At 35.5% G+C, this 18,539-nt stretch overlaps 1 protein-coding gene across 2 annotated transcripts in view; it reads left to right on the top strand.

Moving 5' to 3' along the window:
* Positions 1-18,539, top strand: part of LOC126893171 (protein DENND6A) — a 115,477-nt gene that overhangs the window by 51,023 nt on the left and 45,915 nt on the right. For both annotated transcript variants that reach the window (XM_050663124.1, XM_050663122.1), the window contains one exon: positions 6,496-6,767. In XM_050663124.1, coding sequence (XP_050519081.1) covers positions 6,496-6,767 — 272 coding nt within the window. The remainder of the gene's footprint in view (positions 1-6,495; positions 6,768-18,539) is intronic.

The following is an 18,539-nucleotide window of genomic DNA, read 5'->3' as shown; positions in this document are numbered from 1 at the left end:
TTCGATTGCAGAAAATTACCCCTATTAAAAATACGCACCAGTAGCTTAAAACAAAGTTATTATTCGGATGTTATCGGATGAATGTTACAAACTCGACTGACTTTAAAAACATATTACAATATCTACACATTCCTTAAAACGGCAATATATTCTTATCAAGGGTTTCAATTTCAAGTGGGCTAGTAAGCTCAACCATCCCTTCACCTTAAAACAACGAAAAACAAGCCATATGGCCCGCCGTATGTATAAAGCAGAAATATCTTTTAAACACGGACACTGCCATATAATGACTCGACAGTGTAATTCTGCATGAAAAATAATGACAGTTTGCTTTATAAACGTATGTCGGCAAATGCTTCGTTTCCGATATAGGGGGTGTTGAACTTTTTCTTACGGACTGACGATTTACTTATTGCTCTAAAACTGGTTAAGATATGCAAATGAAATTTGGTGGATTTTGAGAGGTAGTTATTGCACATTTTTTGATATACAAAGTGTATAGGAATACACTTTGTACAATTAGGAATTTAATATTCACCATTGGCGTGCATACGCGTAATATGACCCTTATGTGCGCCAATGTTGAACATAAAATAAATTCGTCAAAAAATGCACAATAACTATCTTTTAACAACAAACCAAGCTTCATTTGCATATCTCAACCGGTTTTAAGAGCAATAAATAAATCGTCAGTTTGCAAGAAAAAAATTAACACCCCTAACAACCTACGGACAATATTTTTAAAGTTATTCTAATTGTTTATAAACTACAAAATTTCAAAAATTTGGCACTAGGATTTTTGACTATATTAGATCATTTTTTTATCTTTTTTTAGTACATTTTGATATCACTCTTCTACTTTGATTTGGCATACTCAGAATTGCCCTATCTTCATTATTTTCTGTCTTATGTTATTGCAAAATAAAGGTCTCTGGGATAAACAAATAGAATAACTCTTTAAACTAATTAATGGATCGGTCTCAAATTTTTAAAGTTTGTTAACGGAATGGGACATTTCATCGCCGCCGGTTCATCGCCGCCGTTTCGATGCCGCCGATTCATCGCCCAGTATTATGGGAGATGACACGACACGACGTTAAATTCAGTTCAAAACTTATGACAAATAAAAAGATATACAATATTATTATATTAATTTACTGTTCTATTTCTACTTCCCCTAAATTTGATACTAAATAATATTAAATTTGTAGTGTTAAATTATATTTTATATTATAAAAGTTTAAAAGTCTATTAAAAGGTTAAGTATGGCAACGGGAATGGTCATATCTTGCATTTCCTAAAAATAAATAATAAATGTAACTGTCGAGAATTGGTAGAAAATTCGGAAATATATCAGTTAACGATTAACTGACTGGCGATGAATCGGCCGGCGATGAATCGGCCGGCGATGAACTGGCGGCGATGAACCGGCGGCGATGAAACGTCCTAGATCCGTTTGTTAAGTACCCCAATACCCAACTTTGGGTGAAACACTAAAGTTCTGAGGTAGTTTTAGTAAGAGTTATTAACAAATAACGAGTTTCACTTAGTTTGCAGTTTGCGTAGCAACAAATTAACTTTTTAACTTTCAAAAATCGGCATTTTGAACGGTTTTCAATGTTCTAAAAAATTATTTTTTGTAATTTTATGTCAACTATTTAGCTTTTGAATGGGGTTCAAAAAATCGAAAAAATCCCGATTTTTGCAATAAATTAAAAACGGACGCGAACTCTATGCAGGAAACAGGTAGATTTTCTTCCTATAGGTTTACAATAACTAAAAACGTAGTCAGCTACCTGGATCTTTGAGTGTCCCGAACATGGTCTATTTCTAGCTTATTTCCCTGGAGTAATTGGTATTTCAGGTTTTTTTTTTATTTCAAAGATTGCCTCAGTTAGCAAGCACATATTTATTGAGTGTTGTTTTTAGTTCAATGACCATACTAGTGTAGTGATTTTATTTTCAAAACGTGTTATATTTTTATTTAATTATCCTTCCTAAATGTCTCTAACTTCAACAGATGCTGCAAGAGCGGTGCCTTTAATTCAAGATGGTCGTAGCCAATATTATGCAGCTGAAATGTTAAACGTTAGTCGATCTACGGTTCAAAGAGCAGTTCGGCGTTTTAATGACACCGTTATCTTCACAAGAAGACCTGGACCAGGTCGTAGAAGAGCAACATCCGAACGAGACGATCGATTTTTGGTCTTATCATGTTTGAGAAATCGGCATCTAAGCATCGGCTTCAGTTGAACTGGCAAATCTTTTGAGCGAATAAGAAATGCAGATGTAAGCAGATGAACAGTTCGTCGACGACTTGTAGAGGATAATTTATTATCCAGAAGTCCAGCCTTATCTTCACTACCATCCACAGAACATCGCAGAGCTCGCTTTGCCTTTGCAAGAGAACATGAAAATGGGAGTCCTGCAGATTGGAGCAATGTATTGTTCTCAGATGAGTCCAGATTTTGTCTGAGGTCACCAGATGGCCAAGAAAAGATTTCGAGAAGACAAGGAAAGCGATATTTTCAATGCAATATGGCGGACAGAATAAGTTATCGGGGGCTCTGTTATGGTTTAGGCTGTTATAAGTTCAGAAGCCCATACTAATTTAGTTGTTGTGGATAGAGGTTCAATGATGGCTGCAAGATACATAACAAGTATTTTAGATCAGCATGTGGTACCTTTTGCTCCTTTCATTGGACCTAATTTTATTTTTGTGGACGACAACGCGCGTCCTCACCGTGCAGGAATCTTCAATCAATATTTAGAAGAGGTGGAAATTGTCTGTATGAACTGGCCAGCTGGCAGCCCCGATCTCAATCCCATAGAACATCTATGGGATATGATGGGAAGACGTCGGAACTTGGCTGAAGTCGGAGCGGCTCTTCGGGGAATATGGGACTAACGGGATCAATTTGATATACAGAGGTTAATTACTTCAATGCCGACACGTCTACAGGCTTTTATAAGGGTCCGAGAGGGAAACACTAGATATTAATTTATTATCCATGTTTTTTTTTAATTTCAGAAAGTGTTGAATATTTTTCTATTTTCGAGTTTTGGCGTACGTCTCTACTTTTTTGGATAATCTGTAAAAATTATTTTAATTTAACATATACTTTTATATCTTTACCTGATTTAAAAGTTAAATCTTCAAACGTTTTCATTCTTCATCAAAAAATACCCATGGATCAATTTTTTTGCACCCGAGTGTATCAACAAAAAAATTATTTTATCGCCAACCATCACTAGTCATTCATTATTGTACTCATTTGACGCCATTTGTGGGAGTAAAGTAACACTTTATTGTACTGAAAGAAGAATTTTACTTTACCTGCCGTGATTAATCAAATTAACTGAGATTGAATGTAAGCGGTCGATGGCAGTAATCGATTATGTATTTATTTGAGTGAACTTAAAATTTATTTACTTTAATTTTTAAAAATATTGTACAAAATTTACTTTATTATTAATTAAATTTATGTCAGAAAGTGAAATTCTGTAGTATTTTGCAATTATATTCATAAAACATAAATCGAAACTTTACAGATTTAGTAACTAGGCACTTATTCAATATTGATTACTTGAACAACTATCGATTAAACATCGAAATCCGCCATCATGCAAAAGCATTCTGTCATCGTCATCGTCATTACTGTCAAATGAAATTGTTATTTCGTCTAAAATTAATAAAATTCTTAACTCTTTTAAGTTTTGTATTAATGCAAATATACAGGGTGTCCAGAAACTCTACCGACAAACGAAGACAGAAGATTCTTCAGATAATTCTAAGACAATTTAACCCTATTCACTTAGTCCGAAAATGCTTCCTAAGGCTACGGCTCCACGGGCTGGAAATTGACGCTAGCAGTAGCCGCAAAACGAACTTAAGGTTCCACGAAACGGAATAGGAATAGCCGAACTGAACCGACTACGCACAAGTCCTGTAGTCGGTACAGTTCGGCTATTCCTATTCCGTTCTGCGGAACCTTAAGTTAGTTTTGCGGCTACTGCTAGCGTCAATTTCCAGCCCGTGGAGCCGTAGCATAAGGGAGCTAGAGCTCTTTGAAGATGGCGTCTCGTAATGAGTTTTTCTTAAATACCTCCAGAACGCTTCTATTTAGAAAAACAAAAATTGGTACGCGTATTTATCTTCCAGAGATAAATATATTCCATCCATTGCAAATTTTTAGTACGGATCATAGGCGCCCGTTTTGGGCAGGGCAACGGTTATTTTATCGCATAACTTTTTTGTCTTTAATTTTTAAGCATTTTTGACACTGTATTATTAAATTGTGAGGTATTCTAGTGCTAAAAGGTACTCTTGTTTTAAGCCGGTAGGACACACCGTTTTCTAGAAAAATCGATTTGAAAATTTTTCGTTCTTTAAATTAAAAAAAAAATTCAAAAAAACCTATCTAGAAAGACGAAAACTGGTACATTTATTTATATTCCAGAGATGAATCGATTTCATTAATTGCGAATTTCTAGTACCGGTCATAGGCGTCCGTTTTGGGTAAGTCAACAGTTACTTTATAGCGTAACTTTTTGTCCTTAATTTTTAAGCATTTTTGACACTAGATTATTAAATTATGAGGTATTCGAGTACTAAAAGTTACTCTTGCTTTAAGTTAGTAAAATACATCGTCTTTTTTTTTGAAAATTTTTTTCAAATTCCAAAAACGAAAAACTTTCAAATCGATTTTTATAGAAAACGGTGTGTCCTACCGGCTTAAAATAAGAGTACCTTTTAGCACTAGAATACCTCACAATTTAATAATCCAGTGTCAAAAAGACTTAAAAGTTAAAGACAAAAAAGTTATGCGATAAAATAACCGTTGCCCTACCCAAAACGGACGCCTATGACCGGTACTAGAAATTCACAATCGATGGAATCGATTCATTTCTGGAAAGTAAATATGCATACCAATTTTCGTTTTTCTAAATAGAAACGTTCTGGAGTTATTTAAGAAAAACTAATTACATGACGCCATCTTCAAAGAGCTCTAGCTCCCTTAGGAAACATTTTCGGACTAGGTGAATTGGGTTAAATTATCTTAAAATTATCTAAAAAATCTCCTGTCTTCGTTTGTCGGTAGAGTTTCTGGACACCCTGTATTATGAAATGGTGTTTTTGTTAATTCGATTATACAGTGCCGGCAAAAAAAATCTTTACATTGCCAAATAAATCACCAAATTTGAAGACAATTTGCATGCGTTCTGTCTGCGCTTGGAGGGGAGGGGGATAGCGTACTTGCGACGGTAACTATCTGTAGTTTACGGACTGCTTGGCTTATTTAGGGTATTCTGCGCATTTGCACTGTAAACAGTTGGCTTTGTGCGGGTAGTCAGTGTTAAACTTCTTCTCATTTACCGCGTAAAGTTTGAGATCGTCAAATTCTAAATTGAACTGACAAATATGGATCGAAAGAAAATTCACAAAAGAGGAGAAGGTTCGTGCTTTAACATTGCTGGAGAAAGGAGACTCTGTAATTACCGTAGCACGTGATATTGGTGCTTCAATAGGGGCTATTTATCAACTGAAACGTTCGGCTGCAACGTTTCAGTTGATAAATAGCCCCTCTTGAAGCACCAATATCACGTGCTACGGTAATTACAGAGTCTCCTTTCTCCAGCAATGTTAAAGCACGAACCTTCTCCTCTTTTGTGAATTTCTTTCGACCCATATTTGTCAGTTCAATTTAGAATTTGACAATCTCAAACTTTACGAGGTAAATAAGACGAAGTTTAACACTGACTACCCGCACAAAGCCAACTGTTTACAGTGCAAACGCGCAGAATACCCAAATAAGCTAAGCGGTCCGTAAACTCCAGACAATTGCCGTCGCAAGTACGCTATCCCCCTCCCCTATCCTCCCCTCCAAGTGCAGACAGAACGCATGCAAATTGTCTTCAAATTTGGTGATTTATTTGGCAATGTAAAGATTTTTTTGCCGGCACTGTATATAGGACGGTGACAGATATTAATGATAATTTGTTAGCAAATATATTTATTTAGATTTTCTACTATTCATCAAGGGAAAAGCAATTGGAATGCGGAAGGCTACACTTCATAAACAATAACGTAACTATTAAGGGTATTTTTAATTTTTGGTATTTTATATTTAGTGTTAAAATTGGTTTAATATTTAAATAAAAATACAATTAAACTGTTTAAAATATATTTATTTCGTTAAAATTATAATAATAGAGGTATAACGTCTTACATGCGTACCAAGGACACACACTCTTTTTTCATTAGGATGTAATTAAGGAAGTGTTAATGTTTTTTATGATTGACGATAAAATTTTGTATGCACCACGTCAGTAAAGACTCTTTATCGAACTCGTCTGTTATTCGCCTCACTCGCTAACGCTCGCTCTGCTCATAATATCAGACTCGTTCGATAAAGAGTAACTTTACTGACTTGATACATAAATAACTATTATTGAGACTTTAAAGATAAGACAATTGTATGTTTGTGAATTTAGGTCAAGCTCAAAAATATAAACTCAAGAAAACTGCTCCAACAAAAATGATTGACAATAGCCCCGGTGTTTTCACGGCGTATAAGCCGTTCCTCCAAAAAGACAAAAATATAATTAAGAAGCTTTTGAGTGGAGTCACCTCGAAGAGGCCGTTTGAAGTACAATCGGCTATTTTAAGAAGACATTTATTAGAACTGACACAAAGTTTTATGATTCCTTTAGAGAGGTATATAGCAAGTTTAATGCCTTTGCAGAAAAGTATCCATCCATTTAAGGTAAATATAGTCATATAATATATTATGTTAGTTTCAGCTTACAGGTGAACCGATATAGGAATAGGCATTGCGCGCTAGCAAATTTCAAATTATGGCGGAGAACTGCTTAGCTGTAGATTTGGATATTTTTACTATAGGGCCGATTCGCGACGTTGACAAGTTCTGTGTAAAATCTCAATTTTTAATAATAGTGATTTTGAATTTTCTAATTGTTTTAATTTTTGTTTTAATAGTTATAACAGTTTCGAAAAATTGGAAAAAAAATAGCGAAGTCCAATCGTGAGTTTTAGTAAATACAATAGAATTGTTATAAAAGTACCCCGCACAAACCTTATGGAAAATAGGTCCCAGTGGATTTCGTTCATACTTTGGGAAAATACTCTTTGAAGCATCCTGATAAAAAGTTCTCATGGGCACAGCTCAATCGTATGAAGGATTTTCAAGATATAGAGGCTCAAACTTGAAAAATTATAAGATTTACGGGGTATTCCGATTCCGTGAGTTATTGGTTATTGGCAACATGTAGAAGTTTGGATCAAGGAAAAGTACTACAGTAGAACCCCGCAAATCCGAACCCCGCAAATCCGAACTTTCGGCAAATCCGAACCAACGGAAAGTGAAAAAAAATTTTAAAAATTCAAAATAAAAATTTAAAAACATGTTTATTATGTGAGAAAATAATTACGTAAGATGCTAGCTATAGTATTAAACACTGGAACACTAATGGGTAAATAAAAGCGTCGAGTTAGACTAAACACAATCAATAAAGGAATGTGCATAATACACATTTTCCATGGTATACTATGAACGAAAACATTGAAAAAGATAAGAAACATGAGAAACATAGTGTAATCAATATCCAGATTACAAATTAAATGAATCATTTACATGGCCGAATTCCCATGTCCCCTAAACTACTGGCGTTAGCGATTTAATATTTCAGTGATCTAAATATTTTTCAGCTTTAGAATATTCGAGGCATAAATGTGCGGATAGAGTTTTGTCATCTGGGGGTGTAAAAATAACGGCTTGTGATCAGCAGGAAGCCTACCTCCAAGATGCTCTCCATTCCTGTCGTCGTAGGAAAGGTTGTGCTGTGTCCTAGGTGAGAGGTTGGTGTTTCCTCTCGTAGGATGCCTTTCTAGGCGTATCTTTTATCGTGTTTTGCTTGAATCTAGCACCCTGTAAGGCAAGAGGGTTCTAGGTGGTTGAAATAAGTAGGCACAGTTGAAGTTGTTGAAGCAGCAGCACAGGATCTCAAATTTCACGAGGCATATCGCCTGTGACGCGGCCAAAGGCCGTGTTGGAGCCGAAGCCCCAGCTCGTAGGAGCGCTCGTTACGAAGTTAGTGGTAAGATGTAAGAGAGCGAATCAGAAGATTCACTTAAATTTATACCCTTCGAGGGCTTAAAGTAAGACGTAGAAAAATTACCAAAGCTAAAACCGACCAATCAGGAAGCTTCCTGGCTGGTGGGCGGAGGCTATGAAAAATCAAACGCTGAGATATACACGCGGTTTGATGACAGTTTCATAAAGGGATAGGTGGCAGTCCAAATCTTTTAAAAATCATCTTCGTTAGCTTCTTAGGCTAACTTTCGGATAATCCGAACTTTTCGGAATCCGAACAGGCTGTCCCCCCAATTAGTTCGGATTTGCGGGGTTCTACTGTAGTAGCCTAGGATTTTTTCCTGGCTATCCAATGGCGACCTTTACTTTGACCTTGACCTTCAACGGACGTCATCTTCTAGAGTTTCGATGGTTTTAGGCATTCAATTGATATAAACAGATTACTCATGGGTTTTTGGGATCGCAAAACACGAATATGCCATCAGAATTGACCTCCGGATGACGTGGTAGCCAGGGCCACTGCAAGGGACGTCATCTTCTAGAGTTTCAATAGGTTTCGGCATTTAATTGATGCAAATGAATTACTGGAGGGTTTTTTGAGGTCGCTAAGACGAATATGTCACCAGAACCTACTCCCGGAGCACCTGGTTCCCAAGGTCAATAAATGGGGCTCCTGGAGTTTCGAGGGTCTTTGGTACTACATTGATGTAAACGGATTACTCATGGGGAGGCCTTTGTCCAAATATGACACTTATTAAAACACTTGGGTCGAATCTGATGGCACGTTGGCGTAAGCGACCCCAAAAAGTCATGAGTAATCCGTTTTCATCAATTTAATGCTGAAAACCCTCGAAACTCCAGAAGATGGCGTGCCATAGTGCATGTTCGGTAGTATGCATGCATGCATGTTCGGCAGCCCCAAAAACCTAAGAGTAATCCATTTGACTCCTCCGCAACTCCAGAAGATAGCCTGTCTTACGCACCAGGTGCTCCTGTGTCTGTGCTGATCACGTATTCGTGTTGAGGAACCCCAAAAACCTATAGCTAATCCGTTTGTATTAATGTAGTACCAAAGACCCTCGAAACTCCAGGAGCCCCTTTCATTGACCTTGGAAATCAGGTACTCCGGGAATAGGTTCTGGTGGCATATTCGTGTATAGCGACCTCAAAAAACCCTCCAGTAATTCATTTGCACCAATTAAATGCCGAAAACCATTGAAACTCTAGAAGATGACGTCCCTTGCAGAGGCCCTGGCCATCACGTCATTCGGAGGGCAATTCTGATGCCATATTCGTGTTTAGCGATCCCAAAAATCCAAGAGTAATCTGTTTATATCAATTGAATGCGGAAAACCCTCGAAACTCTAGAAGATGACGTCCGTTGAAGATCAAGGTCAAAGTAAAAGTCGCCATTGGATAGCCAGGAAAAAATCCTAGACTACTAGTACTTTTCCTTGATCCAAACTTCTACATGTTGCCAAATAACCAGTAACTCACGGAATTGGAATACCCCGTAAATCTTATAACTTTCCGAGTTTGGGCCTCTATATCTTGAAAATCCTTCATACGATTGAGTTGTGCCCATGAGAACTTTTTATCAGGATGCTTCAAAGGGTATTTTCCCAAAGTATGAACGAAATTCACTGGGACCTATTTTCCATAAGGTTTGTGCGGGGTCCTTTCACAGAATGAGTACCAGTTAAGAAATATTCAAATTGAAATAATTTTATTGCTTATTTCATTAACTAGCAAATAGTAAACACGGATTGAGACAGCTTAAACCACTATATTGTTATAAGATTTATATTTTTAATGTGAAAATTTAGAAAGCATTTTAGAACATAAATATTTTAATATTATTCAAATTATACGGAAATTATCTTGTCAAATAATATTTTTTAGATTACACACAACCAAACTTATATGAAATCATCTGACATTTCTTATTATTTCGTGCGAATTTAAAAAAACGAACACACGAAGATCTCACGAACAATATTTATTTTAAAGCAATTTAATAACAATTAAATAAAACAATAAAGTATTTAAGAAACAAACTGAAACTAGTTGTTTTAAAGTCAATAGCATAAAAAATTTCAATGTCAAACGAATAATGTTTAAATTGTTTTTATTTAGTTTTTTTGTTTTTTTTTTTGTGGTAGTCAGTGTTATCTCCTCTAGTCCTTATGCAAACTCCAGTTTGCGTGGGCACGCTCATAATCAAATTATCAACATTTTGTTGTGGTAGGTTGCTCTATTCTTCAAGAGCAGCTTGTTAGCCGTGCGGTGTTTTGTGAATTATCCCGGCGAGCTCTAATTTTTCTTTTAAGTATATCCCACAAATACTCTATAGGGTTCAGCTCGGGTGAGCAAGCAGGCCACTCCAAACAAGGGATACCTTCTGCTTTAATGATGTCTCTAGTCACTCTAATGGTATGTGGAGGTCTATTATCATGCATAAAAGTTAAATTTTCTCCTGTTGCACCTCTCCAGAGCCTAACTACAGTATCAACATACCTGTGAGCAGTTAAAGTTGATTGGATGAAAATCAAGGGAGTTTTTTTTACGGATCACAATTCCTCTCCAGAACATTACACTTCCCCTTGTATATTTGTGAACAGATCTGACAGTTTTCGTTCTTACTTGCCTTCCTCGATCTCTAAGTACACGATTTCGTGGGTCGTCTGATGTTACACAAATCCTGACTTTTTCTGAAAATAGCCTCCTCCTCTATCCTTTATCCTTCGTAAGGATGTGGTGACGTTATGGTATTTGACGAATGGTTGCTATCCATTCTTCTCTCTCCTGGGCGCGGTGTGCTGCCTCAGACAGAGAGTAACCGGTGGCGCATTTTATTTGGTCTGACCATCGGAGTGGCGATCTTCCTCGAGTTCTTTTACCCTCTACCTTGCCTTCAACCACCAACCTCTCCATGCCTTCTCTTCGTCTGGTAATGTGTCCAGAGTACCTCAATATATTTTGGTTGATGATGGTGGTAAGCCTAGTGTTGATGTCGAGTTCTGATAATATTGAGATATTTGTGCGATGTGCTGTCCAGGGTATGCGCATCATTCTTCGATATACCCACATTTCAAAGGCCATTATACGTCGTGAGTCGGACTTTTTAATGGTCCAAGTTTCTGAAGCATAGGTAGCGATAGGAAAGATAAGCGTCCGTACCCGGCGCAGTTTCGTGTTCCTGGTTATGGCCGTATCTTTCCATATTTTAGTGAGTTTGACCGTTGCTGATCTGGCCATTGTAAGGCGTCGGCGTATTTCTTCTTCGCATCCACCATTGTTTGTGATAACAGAACCTAAGTAATTGAAACGGCTTACCACTTCAAACCCCGCTACGTTTCGTATTTCCGGCTGGTTATTTCTAATTCGATCGATTATCATTACCTTGGCCTTCTGTACATTAATTTTAAGTCCATATTCACGACTAATAGTATCTAGTCTGTACATGATATATTCAAGTTAATTTGTTGATGATGCTAGTACTAAAGTGTCGTCAGCATAGCGGAGATTGCTGAATTTTCGGCCTCCGACTGATATTCCTCCTAGCCATCCGTCGAATACAATGCGCATGATGTGTTCGCTATATATATTGAATAATGTGGGAGAGATAATACATCCTTGACGAACACCGGCTTTTAGTTTAAAATTATCGGAGTATGTGTTGTTGACTCTTACGTTTGCTGTGTTGTTGATATACAGTTGTTTCAGCAGGTATATTAGATGTTCGGGGGTACCCATGTCTCTCAGTATTCCTCACATTTTATGCCACTTTACATTATCGAACGCTTTCGAGTAGTCGACGAAGCACAAATATGTTTCTAGATTAAATTCTCTAGATTTTTCTATAATTTGTCTGAGATTAAGAATTTGTTCTCGTGTGCCTCTTCCAGGGACAAATCCACATTGTTCTTGTGGGATCTGTGGTAAAAGTATTGATTTTAATCTCTCGTTAATTATAGTTAGAAGGACTTTACTTGCGTGGGAGATCAGGGCTATAGTGCGGTAGTTATTACAATCAGTTGGTGAGCCTTTCTTATAAATGGGTATGAAAGTAAGCTTACACCAATCATCTGGCCATTTTCCTGTGTTCCAGATTTCATTACACAGTTTGAACATCACTTCAACTCCTATGTCTCCCATTTCTTTAAGTGCTTCCGCTGTGATTCCATCTTCTTGAGATTTTCTAGTTTTCAATTTTTTTATTGCGGTTTCTATTTCCGATTTTAAAATATGTGGTTCCTTTTCGTCATTTATTTCTTCTGGATTCACGTCTTCATGGTCACTACGAAACAGCATTTCACAGTATTGTTTCCATGTCGTTGCTATTGTTTCCCAAGTTATCTTTAATGACCTGCGTTTGTGGTTTAAACTCTTTAGTTAAGTATTTCACTTTGGCAAACAGTTCTCTAGATTCTTGACGGTCGGCGTGTTCTTCTAGTTGTTTGCATATTTCTTTAATGTGATTATTTTTGTCTCTTCTACTTGATGATTTTATGCGTCTGTTTACATCTGCTATCTTGTTTTCAGTTTCTGTTAGATTTGCAGCGTTGTTTCTAATATTTCTTCGTTCTTCTACTAGGTTCAGTGTCTCATCAGTCATCCAGTGTTTTTCTTTCTGTTGGGTTTCTTTGGGGTTTGTAATATTTATTGCGTCTATAATCCACGTCTTTGTATGTTCCCATGTTTGATTGGGATCGCCAGTAATGTTTGGTGTGTTACTATGTCTTAGTGTTTCTTTGTATTTTCCAGGCTCTTTAGGAATATATTTAATTGTTCTGGTTGTTTCATTTTCTGAAAATAGCACATTTTGTCAATTCCCAATGTTCCAGTTTTGGTGATGAAGACACCAATTTAGGCGATCAATCTTGTGCTGCCTGAATAACTCGGGAACCCATAACTGTCTCCTGCTGTATACTTCTTGGTACGAACTTTTCTTCTTATCGTTTCAACTGAAACAGTTACACCTGTAGCTTCCAAAAGCTACCTTTGGAGCTGCAGGTGAGAAATGGTTGGGTGTCTTCCAGCTGATTGGACAGTTAAACGATCGTGGCGAGCCTTTATTACTTTTTGACGAATTTCCCTTGCTTTATTTTTGAGCTTTCCTAGTTCCTGTTACCTAGCATAGTTTTTGGACAGAACGTCCTGTGTTACGCGTAGCTCTGCAGCTATGTCCCTCTGAGTACATTACTTGCTCCACAAGACCAATAATTTTTCCTCGTTGTAAGTTCTATAACCCCACATGAGGCATATTTTCGTTTTTGGACACAAAAGTTCGTTTATTTATTTTCGTTCAATGTGCACCTCAAGCAAATAACCTATACCAGGGGTTCCCAACTGGTGGTACGCGTACCACTGGTGGTACGCGGGAAGACTTCAGGTGGTACGCGTCGCGTGGGTGAAGCAAGCGATCACGCTGGGCCTCTGTCTGCGGAAGTGCCAGTGCGGTCTGTTGGTTCGTTTTTGGTGAACCCTAAGACTTCAAAGGATAGAGATTTCAAACCTAAACCGCAGACCAATCGGAAATACCACGAAAGCTACTTACAGTAGGTACGGTTTTATAGTGAGACAGTTCTATGAAAGACAGTTAAAGAGAAATCGTTAATTGATGTCTGGATCGGGTGTAAATCCGAGTATCCAATGCTCTTTCGGCAAGCTAAGCTGTTTTTAATGCCATTTGTCACTAGTTACTTGTGTGAGACTTATTTTTCTGACCTATTGTATATAAAAAATAAATATAGAAACAGAGTAATAAGTATTGAAGAAGACTTAAGAATAAAACTAAGTTTAATTACTCCTGCAATTGACACTTTAATCACAGACAAACTGCAACAAGCTTCGCATCAATCTCGATACACAATTATGACTAATGTTGATTTTTGTTGATTTGTATCTTTTTTTTTTCGGTTTATAGTTTGTACCAATCGTATAACATTGCACTATGTTTTTGTATAGCTATGAGTACCTAATAAACTGTAATGTGCATAATTGCTTTTAAGAAAATTAGGATCTTAAGGGGTTTCCTTCCATTCCTTGCCTCCACCGGTGTGTTTGGTGGTACGCCAAAATCTTCAAAATATTTCAGGTGGTACGCAGTTGCTAGAAGGTTGGGAACCCCTGACCTATACCGTACCGAGCTGTACAATCTGATTGTCTATCGATTTGTTTATTCTCAATAAAAACCTTTATTCTTCGCAATAATATCAAGTTTTTTCAAAGGAAACAAATATTGCTTTGAAATACATATCTAGTGATTCCATATAAGATTGATTGTGTGTATTTCTAAAGTATAATACAACAGGGTGTTTAATTGGGAAACGGAAATACTTGAATGGTCAATAGAGGTCACTGAGACCCATAACTTTACCCATTTCTTTCTGGACCCATAACTTTAGAACCACCTCATATATTTTTTTGATATTTGGTATACAATATGTTTCATTTAAAATTACAACCACCCAACTAATAATCACAAGAAAAATCCAGGTCCGGACTGAAAAAATTATAAATTCATTGTGACCTTGAAACAACACCCTGTAATTGAAATTTTCAAAATCCGTTTGCATATTTTAAAAGGGCACAAAAAACTTTGAAAAATTTTGAAATTATATTAAAATTTTTAAGAACTCTGAGATTAAAAATAGTCGACGCATTGAAGTACAAAAAAAAGGCCTTACTGTCGATTTTTGGCGCAGTAAGACGGATTTTAATGCAGTTTGGTGCGTTGGATTCGTGAGAATGTCAGGAAATTTTGTGAACTAATTTAATGAATAAGAAACCTGAAATTGCATTTGTGCATAAGAAAAATGCATTTCAAAAGTGCATTTTGAAATAGGCAATTATTATAAATTTGCAACTCCAGTAAATAGTGGGAAAAATTGACTCAATTTTCTTACTCGGGGGTTTTTGGGGTCGCTGAAAACTAATATGAGTTCGGCGAGAGTGTGCAAACTACCTGGTGCCTGCAGCGGGTGTAACAAACGTCTTCCTCTGGAGTATTGTGGTAATTTATCATATAATTGGCTTAAACTCATTACTCGGGGGTTCTTGGGGTCGCTGAAAATAAATATGAGGTCGGCGAGAGTGTGCAAACTACCTGGTGCCTGCATCAGGTGTAATAAACGTCTTCCTCTGGACTATTATGGTAATTTGTTAAATGCGTTATGTAAATTTGTAAAAGTATGCAGATCATGCGGTACACGCAAAAAAGTTTACAGAAAAGGATGTACCCCTTAATGAAATTATTGACCACGGCTGCCAACTTCTTATGGCTATGTACAATGCCCCGATAAGTTTCAGGAAACCGAATATTCCTGAGCAGTTTAAACTGAGTAATATCCAATTAGCTGAAACTTACCGATACAGAATGTACTTAATGGCTATTGCCAAAAATAAAAAGATTGTCATTGGAAAAATTCTTTCATCTGTTGATGCATTTACCCAGCATTTAAAAAGGGTATATTTACAAACACAAATTTGGCTGCATGGAGAGGACAGTAACATGAACCCAACCGATTGGGGAGGGGAATTACAAAATAATGTATTAATTCCAGTTAAAATGACTCAGCCACCTGGTCCTCCAAAAATTTTAAATTTAATATTCTGTAGTTGTAAGTCAGACTGCGGCAAATCATGCGGGTGCAGGAAACATGGGTTAGTTTGTAATTTAGCCTGCAAAAATTCTGCAGGCTCTGACTGCACAAATATTGCATTGGACTCGAGAGAGGAAGGCAATAATGAAGAAGAAGATGATAATGATGAAGAAAATGAATTTTAAAGATACATTACGATAAATTTTGTATAATGAACTTTTTTAACCATAAATATTTTATAATAATAAAAATTTATGTTTATTTATAATAAAATACCACCCTTTTCGATCACTATAGTTACATCGAAGAAAATAGATTACCCCAAAAACCCCCGAGTAACGAGTTTAAACTAATTATATGATAAATTACCATAATACTCCAGAGGAAGACGTTTATTACACCAGCTATAGGCACCAGGTAGTTTGAACACTCTCATCGACTTCATATTCGTTTTCAGCGACCCAAAACCTCCGAGTAAGAAAATTGAGTCAATTTTTCCCACTATTTACCGAGTTGCAAATTTATAATAATTGCTTATTTCAAAATGCACTTTTGAAACGCATTTTTCTTATGCACAAATGCAATTTGAGATTTCTTATTCATTACATTAGTTCACAAAATTTCCTGACATTCTCACGAATCCAACGCACCAATCCGCATTAAAATCTGTCTTACTGCAAAAAAATCGACACTTCAATCCTTCAATGCCTCGACTAAAAGCAGCTTTTAATAAGAAATTATTAAAGTTAATGAACAAATACTCATTTTAAAAATAATCATTGATTATTTACTACATTGGACCGACCCATTTAGTAATCACAAGAAAAATCCAGGGCCGGATTAATAAGAAAACATAAAGTAATTTTGACCTTGAAATAACACCCTGTATATTGAAATTTTCAAAATTCGTTTGCACATTTGAAAAGAACACAAAAAACTGAGTTTATGGGTTCGCTTCCATTTTTTGTGCAGACAATTTAATGAATTCAATTTTGAAATTATATCGAAATTTTTAAGAATTCTGGGAACTCGAGAAAAAATATCGATATAATAATATGTAATTTCAAAAGTAATGTCATTAAATTGTCTGCACAAAAAATTCAAGCGAGCCAATAAACTTAGTTTTTTGTGCTCTTTTCAAATGTTCAAACGGACTTTGAAAATTTCAATATACAGGGTGTTGATTCAAGGCCACAATTACTATAAAAAAATTTTGTTAATCCGGACCTGGATTTTTCTCGTGATTAGTAAATGGGTCGTTCCAATGTAGTAAATAATTATAGATTATTTGTAAGGTAAATATTTATTCATTAATTTTAATAATTTATTATTAACAGTGCTTTAAAAACCTGCTTTTAATTTCAGAGTTCTTAAAAATTTCAATAAATTTAATTTCAAAATTAAAGTCATTAAATTGTCTGCTTAGTTTTTTTTATAAGTTTTTTTAGATAATTTAAATAAGTAAAAGTGTTTGTAAAATAAAGGATTTATAAAGTAAGTCTTTATTTATTTATGAATAAATAAAAGTCAATTCGCGTAATAGTAATAATACGACAATATAAATATTTTAAGAATATTCATAGACGGGAATTAAAGACTAATCAAAACAGCTTGTTTAGATTATTTCTATATACCTATAAAGAATTTATAGTAACCGACATTGTTATACAGGGTGTTTCATTGGAAACGGAAATAATTTAATTGTGAATAACGGTCAACGAGGCGGTTCTAGGTATACTACATTTTTTGACCTACCGATTTTTATAACCGAGTTACAGGGTGTTTTATCGATTTTGCTAATTTCTTTCCTAAGCCATAACTTTAGAACCACCCTGTATATTTTTTTGATATTTGGTACACATGTGTCTCATCCAAAATCAAACGACCGACATATTAATCACAAGAAAAATCCAGGTCCGGATTAACAAAAAATTATAAGGTAATTGTGGCCTTAAAACAACACCGTGTATATTGAAATTCTGAAAATCTGTTTGCATATTTGAAAAGAGCACAAAAAACTAAGTCTAGTCGTTTGCTTCAATTTTTCGGCCAGATAATTTTATGACTTCAATTTTGAAATTATATTGAATTTTTTAAGAACTCTGACATTAAAAATCAGGTATTATTAACTTTTAATTATAAATTATTAAAGCTATTGAATAAATACTCATTTTAAAAATAATCAATACTTATTTACCACATTGAAATGACCGAATTATTAATCACAAGAAAAATCCAGGTCCGGATTAACAAAAAAAAACAAGTAATTGTGATATTGAAACAACACCCTGTATACTGAAATTTTCAAAATTTGTTTGCACATTTGAAAAGACCACAAAAATCTGAGTTTATCGGTTTGTTTTAATTTTTTGTGAAGGTAATTTAATGACTTTAATTTGGAAATTAAATATATTGATACTTTTAAGAACACTGAAATTAAAAAGCAGATTTTTAAAGCACTTTTAACAGCAAATTATTAAAGTTATTAAATAAATACCCATTTTAAAAATAATCCATACTTTTTACGACATTCGAACTTACAAATCACAACAAAAATCGAGGTCCGAATTAACAAAACAATATAAAGTAATTGTAACCTTGAAACAACACCCTGTATATTGAAATTTTCAAAATCTGTTTGCACATAGGTATGAAAAGAGCACAAAAAAAGTTTAATCGTTCTCTTCAATTTTTTGGCCAGACAATTTAATGAATTTAATTTAATTTTGAAATTATGTCGAAATTTTTAAGAACTCTGGGAACTCATAATAAAAATTTCGATATATGTAATTTCAAAAGTAACGTCATTAAATTGTCT

This window comes from Diabrotica virgifera, chromosome 10 (assembly GCF_917563875.1).
Source record: "Diabrotica virgifera virgifera chromosome 10, PGI_DIABVI_V3a".
Classification (NCBI taxonomy): domain Eukaryota; kingdom Metazoa; phylum Arthropoda; class Insecta; order Coleoptera; family Chrysomelidae; genus Diabrotica; species Diabrotica virgifera.
Note: the sequence above shows the minus strand (reverse complement) of the source record. Positions and strands in the feature narration are given on the sequence as shown.